Source organism: Falco punctatus (assembly GCF_963210335.1).
Source record: "Falco punctatus genome assembly, chromosome: 10".
NCBI lineage: Eukaryota > Metazoa > Chordata > Aves > Falconiformes > Falconidae > Falco > Falco punctatus.
Window position 1 is genome coordinate 38,626,849 of NC_137590.1, and position 13,667 is coordinate 38,640,515.

At 44.7% G+C, this 13,667-nt stretch overlaps 1 protein-coding gene and 1 long non-coding RNA gene across 2 annotated transcripts in view; one reads left to right on the forward strand and one right to left on the reverse strand.

The window, feature by feature from the left end:
• Positions 1-13,667, forward strand: part of LOC308070990 — a 172,034-nt gene that overhangs the window by 106,107 nt on the left and 52,260 nt on the right. The gene's annotated exons all lie outside the window — the stretch shown is intronic.
• LOC308071023 (ankyrin repeat domain-containing protein 7-like) lies at positions 9,073-13,620 on the reverse strand (the record flags this gene model as incomplete). The annotated part of the gene is made up of 2 exons (XM_080405887.1): positions 13,312-13,620; positions 9,073-9,292 (listed from the first exon to the last, which is right to left on the reverse strand). Exons 1-2 carry the CDS (start codon positions 13,515-13,517, stop codon positions 9,073-9,075), a joined length of 426 nt encoding a protein of 141 aa, XP_080262013.1. The 5' UTR covers positions 13,518-13,620.

Sequence of the window (13,667 nt, forward strand, 5' to 3'; positions counted from 1 at the left end):
ATGCATAGCAGTTTTAAAAATCTGGGTTTAGTATTTGCAGTACTTCAGTAAAATTCAGTTATATTTAAGATCGCAGCTTCTGGATGCTTACTTGCAAGTGTGCACAAGGGAAGTAACTGTTAAGAACCCTAGACTTAATGCATTAATTAGTCCCTGCAAGTACACTTACCAGAATATCCTTACATTTCAAAAACATGCCAAAAAATGCATAATTTAAATCAGTGCAAGAAAATGAAATCATGTTAAAACTAAACATGCTTGCATCTCCAGTATTGCAGAGTAGGTTGAACTAGAACACCGGTTCCTCATCGCTGCAGAATCCCAGAGCAACAGAACAGATGCTCCAGACATCACTGCAGAAGTTAATAGTTCTTCAGAACACTAGCAAAAAAAGCAGGCCTGAGAGCTTGTAGCTGACAAAAAGAATACTGCCTAAGCATTAAAAAAAAAAAGAAAAAAAAAAAAAGAGGGAAAACATGCAGTGTGAGATTACGTGCAAGCACAGAATGCCATCTCAATAGAAGAAAAAAAGATGACCCATTTGAGTAACTCATCCGCTGAGCACTCTTGAGTAACCTGATGAGGAGGAAAGGAGAATGAGGTGATGAAGGCTTTCAGTACATCTTCATTAAAAAGTGCCCGTTATCAGTTAGGATTCTATCACGAAATCTACAGGAAACATTAACAGTGTTTGGGGAAGAACAGAACAGGTTATATCAGTAACTTATAAACTGAAAATCTGACTCAAATGACCAAGAACAAACAAAACTGTGGTGGTTTATCTCGTTGCCTATGGCTCTTTTGCCTCAAACCACAAATCTACTGCATGATCTGCCACAGCTACAGGTCTTTTAGGAAAAACTCACAGCACAAAAAAAGGCTGGCAGGTCAGAGACTGCTTCTAAGGAGAAAACAATATTGGCTAGAACTGTAGTTTCTTTCAACCCCCCAGAAAACTTGCCTTCAGATCACTTATTTTTACAGGACATTTACTGTAAGTACACCATACCTTGGGAGAAAAATCGAGTTCTTCCTCAGAAGCATGCCAACTGACATCGCTCCCCTCCTTCTCCAAGCTTCTTAAAAAGTAAAGCAAAATGAGTACTGTGTCTCTCCAATCATTCCTCAGGTATGTGCTGGGTATGTTTAAAGTCTTACCTGATTGAGTCTCCTTGCGACAAGTCGTCTATTGCTGTTCAAACATTAATTGACATGTTGAAATTAGATTTGGCATGCCAAAAATCAACCAGCACATACAAACATTTAACCTGGACAACTCTACATGTCATAGCAGAATGAAACTTTGGGGAGTCAACTTTATGTAAGACAGCATGAATGAATGCATGCATTTCCAAACAACTGCTTTTTCAAGTCACACTGAATTGACAAAACAAAAAAGACTAGAGTTATATCTCCTTTGAACTTTTATACCTAAAAGTTTAAGAACTATCTCTAAACTAAAAAAAGCCCAGCATAGCATGAATATGCTACGTTAATAAACAGTTAACAAAATACTGGTGCTTTAGCAAGACAGTAAATAAATGAACTGCTGAAGTACTCATACTGCACACACAAGCACACACTGTTGACAGAGATTTTACTGGTTTATATACTATACTAGCTGGTGCTCTACCCACTTACAGGTTATCCTGAAAAGGTAAAAAACATCAAAAAGCATAACCAAGATCTAATGCCTATCCTCAGGCAGAAAAATCCCCAGCAGTTCTCTATGCTGCACCAAAAAGGGTATTCAACAGGCAAGACAGGCGTAACCAGGACAATCTATACTACGCTCCAAGCTTTCATCAATTAAGAAAGCAACTTGCACACAGGATCACAGGATAAATCAGGTCACAAGGGACCTCGGCAAGTCTCTCAGCCAACCGCCTCCTCAAAGCGGACTCAGCTCTGAGGTCAGATGAGGCTGCACAGGGCTTTTTCCACTCTGATCTTGAACCATTCAAGGAGGGAGACTGCACAACCTCTGTTTTACTGTTCTCACCATGGTGAAGCTGCCCACATTCCATTAGAAATCCTCTTGTTTCCATTTATGCCTCTTGTACCTTTGCTTCCTGTCACCCACCACTGGGAGGCACCTGTCTCTGTCTTCTCCTTATACGTGCTAGAAGCTGCCACTGGGTCCCCTTCAAAGTCATCTCCTCTCTACACTGAACAAGCCCAGTTCCCCCAGTCTCTCCCCAAAAGGCAAGTAGTCCTGCTCCTGGCAAAGTTTGATGGCCCTCCACTGAACTCGCTCACGGATGAAAGACCACTCTCTCTTGCACTGGGGCCTCAAAATTATACCCAGGGAGCTGGACACAACCCAGGGACTGCCAGGTAGCAGCGTACAATCCCCTTCCTCAGTCCCCTGGCTATGCTGCTCTTCATACAGCCCAGGACACCGTTAACCTTCTCAGCCGGCAGGGCACCCTGCTGGCTCATTCTCAGCTCACTTTCTGCCAAGACCCTCTGGCTATTCCCAGCAAAGCAGCTCTCCAGCCAGGCAGCTCCAGCACGTGCTGTAGCAAACGGTTGTTCCTTTCCATGTGCAGGACTTCGCATCTGCCCTTGTTGAATTCTGTTAAGACAGGCCTGACAGTCCATTTACCCAGCTTGTCAAGATCCCTCTGAATGGCAGCGTGGCCCAGATGCACATGTTGCAAACTCAACGACAGCGCACTCTAGCACACCACTGATGTACTAAAGAAACCTGAACTCTAGGAATCCAGCCTGAAGAGTGCGAAAACCTCTCAATTACCAACAACTAAGATGAAATAAAAGGCCTCTTCAATTCCCAGGACAGAAAGGAAAAAAAACAACAAATAGAACCTCCACATCGTATCCATTTCAGCATTCCTCAATTCCTCGATAATTAGTTCTCGTTAACTATCATCACAAAACGAACTTGCTTATAAATAGGAGATTGGTGGCCTTCCATAAATTTGTATGATGACAGCCAAACCGAGGTCTTGGACAAAATCATTAAAAGGAAAAGAAAACAAAGGGCATATCATGTTGAGTAAGTTACCTGAACTTTTGCTTTCCATGTATAGTAACTTTAAGCAATGACCAAAAACAGTTCCCATTGTTCTTTGGAAAGCAAGAGAGAAAGTCTATGAGATAGTTTTCAGACAGATCTTGATGCCCTACAGTAGAAATGGTATCTAGAAAAGCAGTATCTGGGGATCACTTGTTTCTACTTTAATTGAAGTCCATTTTAATTTTGGAGTAACAGAAGAGCTTTTTTTTTTTAAATAATATTATTTACTATCACTAATGACACAAAGCAATCACTCAATTCAGTAGTAAAGGACCCGTGCAAAACACGCAAACAAAAAGCGCCCAAACCCTGCTCTCAAACCTGATTTATAAAACCAAAACCATCAGAATAGAGACCTCCAAGATAATAAACATCACAGGTGTGTTAGTATTTGTACATCACATAACATGTTTCACAGTTGAAATGCTACTGTATAGAATACCTTTCTTTGGTTTTCCTGTTCTTGATGTCTGGCTAGGAGATTGTGGCATTCCTATATCCGTTTAGGGAAAGGCGTGTCAAGGACAGACCAAACAAGGACACCAGAATAAATGTGAATTCCCAGAAATTTGGAAAACCTAACCAGTACACTAACAAAGCTGTAGCAATGGGAGAATGTACTGTGACCATCAGCCTACTCTACAGTTACAAGAAGTAGAAGCCAAACCTATCACAACCTACAGAACTCTACTCTTAAGGGACAGTGTCAAACAGTGTAACTTAATTTACTTGCTCCATTGTAGAATACCTATATTCCAATATTTTGAAACACTGAAACAGATTCTTGGCAGTTTACTGTACTGCCAACTTTGAATTTCTCTCAGCTTGACTGGTCCTTGCCCAGCACTGACTGCCAATGCAATTCCTTCGTATTTGTAGAGTGTTTTATACATACGGCACACTTAAAATCCCTCTAAGCATCCCAAAAATCTGTAGGTGCCAACAAACTTTGGAGATATGCTAGCCAGTTGTGTCAGATGGTGCCTGAAGCAAACACAGCCCCCTCCTACCTCAGTCTGAAGGTAAAAGCCCTGCATATATTGATTTGACCATGCTGAACTGTTCACATAGAGAAGCTATGCCACCAGCCAGAACGCAGGCATGACAAGCAGTCAGAGTGAATATCCTGTTCCCCCAGGGCTATAGGGCAGGCCACAACTGGGCCAGAACGGGTGCACTGACTGGTGTGAGTGTCATGCATGTGTGCTTGTGTGTGTACGCGTGTCTATGTTGTGGAACAGAAGCTTTAGAATATAAATCACCATGCACCTGCTCTACCCATCCTACTTAGTAAAATTTTATTTTTTATGTCAATGAATGGTGTGGTTCTGTTATTGCAGCTACCCAACCCAAATGTCTTTGTGACAAGGCCATAACATTTGCCTCAGAGCAACAGGGAGTCCTGCTTATATTGATGTTACCACAAATACATGGAATGGATGTGGCAAGAGGACTCCTATCGAAAATACACATGTAAGAGTTAAAAAAAGGACCTCAAGATTGATTTATATCTCCTGTATCACTTTTTACAAAAATCGAGAAATGAAGAAGCAATGTGAAACACACTGAAGCACTTGTTTCTTTTCCAAGAGCTCTATGATGAAAAACCAATGGTTTCTGTAGGGACTCAGGGAAACGCTGAAGGAACAATACACCAATATGCAGTGTGGCAGCTAAAAAAAGCTGCCACTGAAGACATACTAGAAATCTGAACCTTCGCTTTTAGAAAAAATGCATAATTACTTTTTGCCAAAGAAATTCCAGCTTCAAATCTGAAAAGTCTGTCATTCGATATGCTAGAGGTGGAAGCCATTCATTTGGAGGTTTTTGCAAGTCTGTCTGTAATCAACGAAAAGGTTCATGTTCTGACAAAAAGTAAACACTCAAATAAGCATGAGCCAACCTCTTAAATATACCGACTTGCTCACTAGAAGCGAGTATTTTGAAGAATGTTCAACAAGTGCAAAAGGAATAAGGACTACATTGAAGATCCCAGAAAAACAGGAATGAAGAGCAAGATTAAAACAAAGAATTCAAAGTGGGTATTCCTGCGTTGTCTCAAGATCAGTCTAGCTTCTCCTCTAACAGGGGCTTCAAAGCTTTTACTGCAGCCTATCAAAGGGACTCAGGATGCAGGACCTGTGCTTTGTGTGTGCAAGCAAGAGACTGCAGAATCAATGCCACCAAGTGTTCCCTGCATGCTACTAATCCCTCTCACTCAACAGGCCGGGGTCATTTTCTAGGAGACTGAGCACAAGGAGAAAAAGATTCGTACTACTCAAGAAAAACAAGCCCTACTATAAACAGTCTGAGACCACAGCGCACTCTTTCTCCTCCCAAGTCCTTAACCCACATAAATATGCTCTTCACACTTACTAGGCCTCTTCAAGTGAGGATTTCCCGTAACATTGTTGACTTATGCTAGTAGTATTACTGTTTTCAAGGAACCGAGCAAATTACTTGGTTCAAGAAGCCATATTTCCCTGAGGGTGTGATTCCAAAATGAATATACAACAGTATTATTCTTCAAGCCACATACTTTAACATAACCCAGGCCTGTCAGTCATCACAATGTGGTACCACAGCAATTATCTATGTGCACAGGAGGCAGCCACAGAGTGCTGTTTGGGTAAAAGCAACATTTTCTTGATTAAACTACCTGTACCATGCGCTTTCCAAAAACAAAATAAAAAAAAAAATAAAAACCTCTACATCTTCCTTCAGTCTATCAAGAAACTTTACAAATCTCTGACTAGATCAAAGCAACTATTCCAAGTCAAAGGAACAAAGATTGGCTCTAAATTAAACTCCCCTATCTGGGAAAAGTGAATTCGGAAAAAATATCCCATGTTTTGCTCATATTTCATGACATATTTAAAAAAGGAGTAATAAACTGTGTTTGAACACTGTCTGCTGCCCATTTGCCACAAAGTACTGATGTAACACCCTTAAAAAAACCAGAAAGGATAGAACTTCCCACTGTAGGGCCTGAGAGGTAAAGATCAAACTGTCTTGTACTATATTAAAAGATTAGTTTTCTAAGATTCCTCTAGGGCTATATGAGCTCGTAAGCATAGACTGGATCTTAAAAATTAAGGAGTTGGTTTTTTTAATTTAAAATGAACTCACTGAAGGAGCTAATTTTTTGATAACAAGGCAATTCAATTGTTTTTCTGGATCACAAGTTAATATGGACTTTTTAATGTTTATTTCATAAAATTACTGGAAGTAGAAGTGGTTTTTATTTTTACTGGAATCAAACTATGTCCATGAAGATACAGTACACACAGAAGTTGCATTATTGTTTCTAACAAAGTGACTTTTCCAAGACGATTTTTCCTAAGTATGTCTCTACAGCACCTACACAGCAACAATCGTAACTGATGCTGAGAAATAAGACAACTCACTAAAGGCAGCTTAGTGCAGGTGAAACTATTAATATTAAAACACCACCGCACAAACTCAGTGGAAATCAACAAGACATGTACGGCCCTGCTAACTCATCTGTTGCTTCCCAGCTACAGGAAGATGAACAACTACTCAGGACGAACCTACTGCTTTTGCAATTCATTTTCACAATCTGAATGGCCATCTACAGGTACAAGTACACACCCCAAAACCAAACCCACTCTCACCTAGTTCCTTCCCTGTCCCCCTTCTCTCTCTGTATGAAAACCTATACAGATGGGCAATCTGGCAGGCAGAACGCAACAACCCGGTAAGTGGGCCCGTAGCACACAAACCGCAGCTGCCTTCACCCCTGACAAGAAGCACCTCCAACCAGCAACAAGTCAGCATATTCACAAAGCTTCTTGCGCTACCCCACCTGATGCCTCCACTAAAGTCAACCGCAAACACAGTGAGCGCTGACAACACAAACCCCCTAAAGGAAAGGCCACAGTGATTTTCCTCGTGAGCTCCTGCGTGATTAAAGATCCTACCTCCTCTGTCCACAGCAGGTGCACCCAACGTCAAGCCAGCAGCTCTGGCCCGGTGAGGAATGCCAGGTACTGTGTCGCCTTGTGCACCACCTTCGTCTCTGTCTCCCCAGAATGCGTATTCCACCAGTTGTTTACAAAGACTATATAGGGAAAGAGAAGAAACATATTTGGTAAAAACAACCACATACTTGCTTATACAGTTTAATAGAACAGTTAACAGCCACTTATCCACCCTACACATATTCATAGCCGTATGAATTCATATACTTGTATGCATTCACTGAGAGTAATACACACAGAACTTACTGCACGACTACTACATACTTCAATATTCACTACAGTCATGTTCACTCTAGAGGTGCATATCCACACCTACGAAGCTATTAGCTCCCGCTCAGCACAGTATTTTCAGCTTAGCTGTTAAGCACACATAACCACCTTAGAGAAGGGATACGCACAGGTACAAAGCTATCCATAAGAGGGGTGAAACTGCTTAAGACTTTAACAAAAGGGATATGTTAGATCTCTGAAACAAAAGGCTGGTAGTTCCTGCTCATTGTAGTGGAAGTCAGTAAGGACAATGGTGCTGGTCTGAGGAGAGGACTGACATGCATTTCAGTTTGCCACGTTCTACCTCTGGGTAACTGTAGGATACAGACATGTTTTAGAGTTTGTATTGGGCAGGTGCAAGCTTAGCGTCAAAACTTAAAATCTACAGACAATTCAGGGCGGAAATTTTCTTCAACATCCAGATTAATACTAGACACAGGGAACGATATGTATCAGAAGACGCCACTGAGCACAGCTTCAGGACAGCTTTCAACACACCATTAAACCGTGCTGCTATTACCGAAAACATTCAAAAGCCACACTGACAACTGACAACCTATTCTAACAATAAAGTCAAAAATTTACCTAGAATATCCATGAATAACAGCATAATCCTCAGCTGTCCATCCATTAGTGTCTTTATGGAAAAGATCAGCACCATATCGAAGAAGAACTTTTATTAAATTAAGCTGTCCACTAGATGCTGCAGTCATAAGTGGGGTTCTGAAACACCAAAAATATGTTATGAAGTAGATCATTTGACACAGACACTGTAATTATTTTTATTCCTATTTGCTCTCAAAAACTACTGTCCTCATTACTGAATGAGCAAAAGAAAACGCAGTTTTCATTAAATATTAACAGCAACCATAAAATGCAAGAGGGAGTCAAAACAACCAAACGTTCAATCTTCAGACAAAGCTTCCACATAGACAACACTCACATACAAACTATGCCACTATGCAGGAGATGTCTTTTCAAACCGAGGCAGTGCTGCTGAGTTAACAGCATGTTTCCTGCCAGAAGGGCCACCACAGACAATGCCTTCTTGTAATCCTCTACGAGGAAAGCACCCACCGAGGTATGACAACAGCCAAGTGCAGATGTTCTTTCACAAGTCACACAGAAATAGCTGCTATGTGGCTCCCTGGGTTGTTTTTTTTTTCAGAGCTCATTCTCAGGCCTCCGATTAATCCAACCTAAAGAATACTGAAGAGACCCATGCAGAGTTTTGACAAACCACTCACCTTTCACAGTGATCTCGAGCATGCACATCAGCTCCTCTCTGCAGAAGAAACTCTGCTATATCTTCATGACGTTCAGAGATAGCAAGAATAAGCGGAGTGTTTCCCTCCTGAAAGGACAGATAAATACATTTAAAAATAAAAGTAAAAAAAACAACCCTACAAGAGAAATACTAGTACAACTTTTTGAAAGAACTTCTTCAACAAATACAAAAATTTACCTTATTCCGAGCATCAATATTGGCATTATGCTCAAGTAACAGCCCCACTACAGCTGTATTAGGAGATCGGACAGCAAGGTGAAGGGCAGTGTTGCCGTCAGCATCTGCCAGATGTGGGTTGGCACCGTGCTCTAGCAGAATAGCTACACATTCTTCTTGCTGGCACTGTACTGCCTGGGAACAACACACAAAAAAGGAAGAACTGCCAGCACTCTGTTACAATTGCCGCAGCTTCCCAATGCTGGAAAATAAGAGCACCTACAAAGCTGAGCTAACATATGCCTATTCCACGCTGATTACCAGATGCATGCTTCTACGCTGAGCTGTGTAAAGAATCCTACCAGCCACCTCTCATTTAGTTGGCAAGCCCCACTTGAAAGAGCATAACATATTCCAAATACCTTCATCAGCGGCGATCTGTTATCACTGTCAGTAAGATTTAGTTTACACTTGTTTTCTACGAGATATGTAACAACATTCACATGGCCATTCGCAGAAGCAAGATGCAGAGGTGTCCTAAAAATTAAACATATTAAATTAGCACAAACAGACAACTAGAGAAATAATTTCAGGCTCTGATAAATTGATATGACCACAAGTTTCACTTTGCACAAAGCAAGCTTAAGAAATGATTTCTCATTCCGTTACCAGTAACAGCAGTTGCGCACCAAACACCCGAGACTGGCCAGCAAAACCCCTCCGCAGCATCTGCTTAGTAAGGTGCCATTTCCTTCACTCTAGAACTTAATCTGCACAGATTCCTGTGCCCAGGTGTTGGTCACTGCCTCCAGCAGGACTACACCTGTGGTGCAGCAAAAAAGACCAAAGTTTGGGAATCTGAGAACTATGGCAAGCAACCCTCTAAGTTCTGTAATTATTCATGTGCCAGAAGTATCAGAGATGTAGATGGGCTTTATATAAAGAGTATTAGCGTTTCCCTGCACTTCAAGAATTTCTGCTTTTTCTCTAGCTTGCTTACTACTGCAACAAAACCAAGTACTCACTTGCACCAAAGTGCCCCCCATAACATGCAGCAAACCAGACAGAACACTGTAATCCTGAGTACAGGAAAGTAATACCTGATCCTTCAGATATGTATAACTACAATAGTCATAATAAGCCTACTACAGAGGAAGTCCTCTCCAGGGAGGGAATACTGTGTTTCCATAATACATGACCAGCATAAGAAAATGAAACTCTTTTCTTCAAGTTAAAGGCTTGCCAGAAAGAAAAGGACTCCTTCAAACCACAGAACATCTTGGGTCTGATGTCAATTAACCAGCCTACTTATATTGAAAGAAATTGCCCAGAAAGTCCTTGCATGTGTTTCCCCCTAAGTCAGAGGCACAAATCAGCACAAGCTTCACTCTGTGCAAAGGCAAAGCACCTGCTGCTCTGCAGGACACCTGTCCCAACAGAGCAGAAGACAAGCTAGAAAACAGCTGGGACCTTCCTCCCTTGAAGGTGATGCAGTAACAATCCCACAGTTCCTCAAGAACTGAGGGGAACACCAGCACTGGCTCTGAACCACATCACTGTGGGTAGGTCCTTCTTGTATTTAGGAAAGCTCAACCAACCTTGCTGAGGCAGAAGCACAACAGCTCCCTGGCTACGGGGGAATGGAAAGGGAGAGGTACACAAATGCAGTGGCAGGTGATGCAGAAACACAGTAATCTGTAACACAGATACTTGTTACAGGGCAGCTGAAAAGCCTCCTCCACTGCAACAAAGATGAGGATGAGAGAAATACATAAAACTTCAAAGCACTTGTAATGTCTTGCTACAGACAGGGAACAGACTGGAGCACTGACAGAGGAGTAGCTCAAGAGCAACTACCACCACTTTTGAGAAATTCCCATGTAAACATGCAGGATCCTTCATCTCTGAAGAAATGACTGGCTGAGATTATCTGAAAGCTAACCAGGACTGGTTATGAAGGAGTCCACAATCATCTGAAAGCTGCTACTACCAACCACTAGGAAGCATGACAGACGTGAAGTAGTCACTATCAGCTCTGCAAACAGAAAAGCCTTCAGAAAACTTGTGGACTTGTTGCTGTCCTCCTCAACCAAGCCTCTCAGTCTGTCAACAGGAGACGGCTCTGCTTGGAGCAAGGCCTGCTGTGCTCCACAGAAGATCCACTCAGGGAACAGGCTGGCAGAGAACACCGGTGTTCAGGGTTGCCTGTCCCTGCAAGAGGCCTCCAGTAACACCGAACTTCTTTTGCCACCCAACCCTGGGGACACTGCCCAGATTCTGTTCCTGCTCCTGCTGCTGCTACGCTGATCACCTACAGAGTAGAAGAGAACTGCTGATGCTGAGCAGCCACGAAACAACCCCACTGGGAAACAGCAGGTTGGCAGTACGCACTTTGAATGGCCCTTGAGCCGACAACCCAGCAGCTACAAGCCAAGCAATGAAAGCGCTGGAGTTCAGTCTGACAGGCAGCTGACAGGGTAAATCTCCCTTAGCGATGAGCTCTGACCCAGGATCCGTGACTAGCTGGCATTGTGCCTGCAGTGCTTCCAACTCTGTGCTGACTTTTGCCCGTCTCTGTCAGTGAGGCTGAGGGTTTTGCTAGACCACCTCTGAAAGCTGCCTGCTCCTAACTGATGCTGCATCAAGCACACTTTCGGGAGGTCTTATGGGCTACAGGACCCACTTTATGGAAGGAACTTGTATGTGTGATACTTGCCATGTTCCTGGTGCAAGATTTTGCTTTTGGAAATCCTGAGGAGCAAACCTGAGATAGTCATACAACCAATGCACACATTTTTGCCGTTACTTTGCATTATTTCCTATTCTTCACCTCTACTTCCAATGATATCAAGTCTTCCAACACGATGAAGCCCTGAAATGCAGCTGTATCCAGTGGTCACTCACAACACACATCACACCCACAAGCACTTAGAGGGCACAGGTGGCCTTGCAACCCCCATGGCTGGTACAGAGGGCAGTGGCTGCAGCAAGCAGGCAGGCTCTGTCCACTGAATTGCTCTCAGCCGCGCTTTTCAGCAGCTTTTCAGCACTGGGCATTATCATGGCAAAACCACCACAGTGCTCATCATAGTACACTGCCTTTTCTCCCCTCCCCCCCCCCCCCCCCCGGCCCTGGCTTGTTTTTTTTTACCGTTTGTGACTTTATTTGTCCTGTTATAACACTGACAATAGCCTGGCACACAGAAGGAAACCTTTCCAGGGGAAACAAAGCTTTCTAGACAAGATGAGCTTGAAACACAAAAACTAGCTCAATTTCATACCAGGGTCTGCTAAGAGCTGGTGACTGACTGATGACTGAATCAGCCACAGTGAATGGGAAGGCAGTAAGAAGAAAAAGAGAGAGACTTTCAGAACTATTTCCATAAATGCCATCGAGCACCTTGACTCTGGCAGCTTAAGTATGCACAAAAGTGCACTCGAGCCACCTTAGCCAGCATCACCCACCCTCCAGCTGCATAAACTAATACTGGCTGGCAACACTCAGGCACACAGCCCACGTGCTGACGGACTGCATTCTTCATTGCTTTTCCTACAAATCTAGACAGTTCCAGGTGTTTTCAGGGCAATAAGCTAGCTGGCTGGCAAAAGTCCAGTCTTCAGAAAAGACAGCCCAGGATGCTGAAGTACTCTGATTAAACCAGCATCTCCTCTGAATGTCATGGATGTTTTGACTCAGTCTTTTCAGAAAAGGCATTAACAGCTCAACACATACAAGACCCAAAACCTTCAGCTGATTCCCTTAGGCTTACGGTGGATCATGAGGAGCTATGCTGCAGCCCAGGGCTTCTCCTTAAGATACAACTGCCAAGTACTTGCTGTGCTCGACTCAAAAGCACATATCCTAACACCTGCCAGAAGCAGCAGCTTCCTCTGCATGGCACTGCCCAGATCTTCCAAACCAAGGCACTAATTAGCTGTACCAAGGCCACAGAGCAAACAGCAAAGTAACTGCCACCTAAAATCAGACTGATGTTGCTTTGGCTGCAACATCAGAGTCACAAAAGGCACATCGGGCAACCGTCCACACAGCACCAATACACAGCACATTTACCCTTTCCTAAACGCAGTGCTTACCCCTCTTTTACTCCCAGCTGAGGCAGTGCAGCTTGCTCAGCTCAACTACTAACCCCCCATGCTGAGGCCTCAGAGGGGTAATGCAATTGCACTCTGCCTTCCAAGTGTGCCTGGAGAATGGCCGTGAGGCTCCTTCTGCAACCCGCCCTGGCCAGGCTGCTGCCGGCCCCCTGCAGCTCCTGCGCCCCCAGGCAAGGCAACACCCCCGGGAACGAGGGCACGGAGGGGGCCGGGGCAAGACCGGGACAAGACGGGGGATGCTCGGCCGACTCCAAGGGCACCTGGCAGCACAGCCCTGGCTCCCCGCCCAGGCTGAGGCTCCCCGCAGCGATGCTGCCGTTCGCTCCCAGTGCCCTTGAGCTGCCGGTGGCTGCAGCTGCACCTGAGGGTGCCGGCGCTGCCCGCAACCCCCCCACACCCCGCCCCAGCACCGCCCGGCGCTGCTGCCCCCCGCCGCTTACCGCTCCGCCGTGTCCCGCTCGTCGATGCCGTATTTCTTCAGTCTCTGCCGCACCTGACCCAGGTCGCCACGGGCGGCCGCACGGTGCAGCTTGCCCAGGTCCTTCAGCCGGAGCTCGTAGGCACCGGTGGGGAAGGGCTTGGCGGAGCTGCCGGCCGCTGCCGGCCGCCCCTTCTTCTTCCTCCAGAACCTGAAAAACCTCTTCATCCCGCGGCACGGTCCCGCCTCAGCGAAGCGACGGCGGGAGGCAGCCGGTGGGCCGGGGCAGGGACGGGGGATCGGGGGGCCCCGGGGCAGGGACGGGGGATCGGGGGGGCCCCGGGGCAGGGACGGGGGATCGGGGGGATCGGGGGGCCC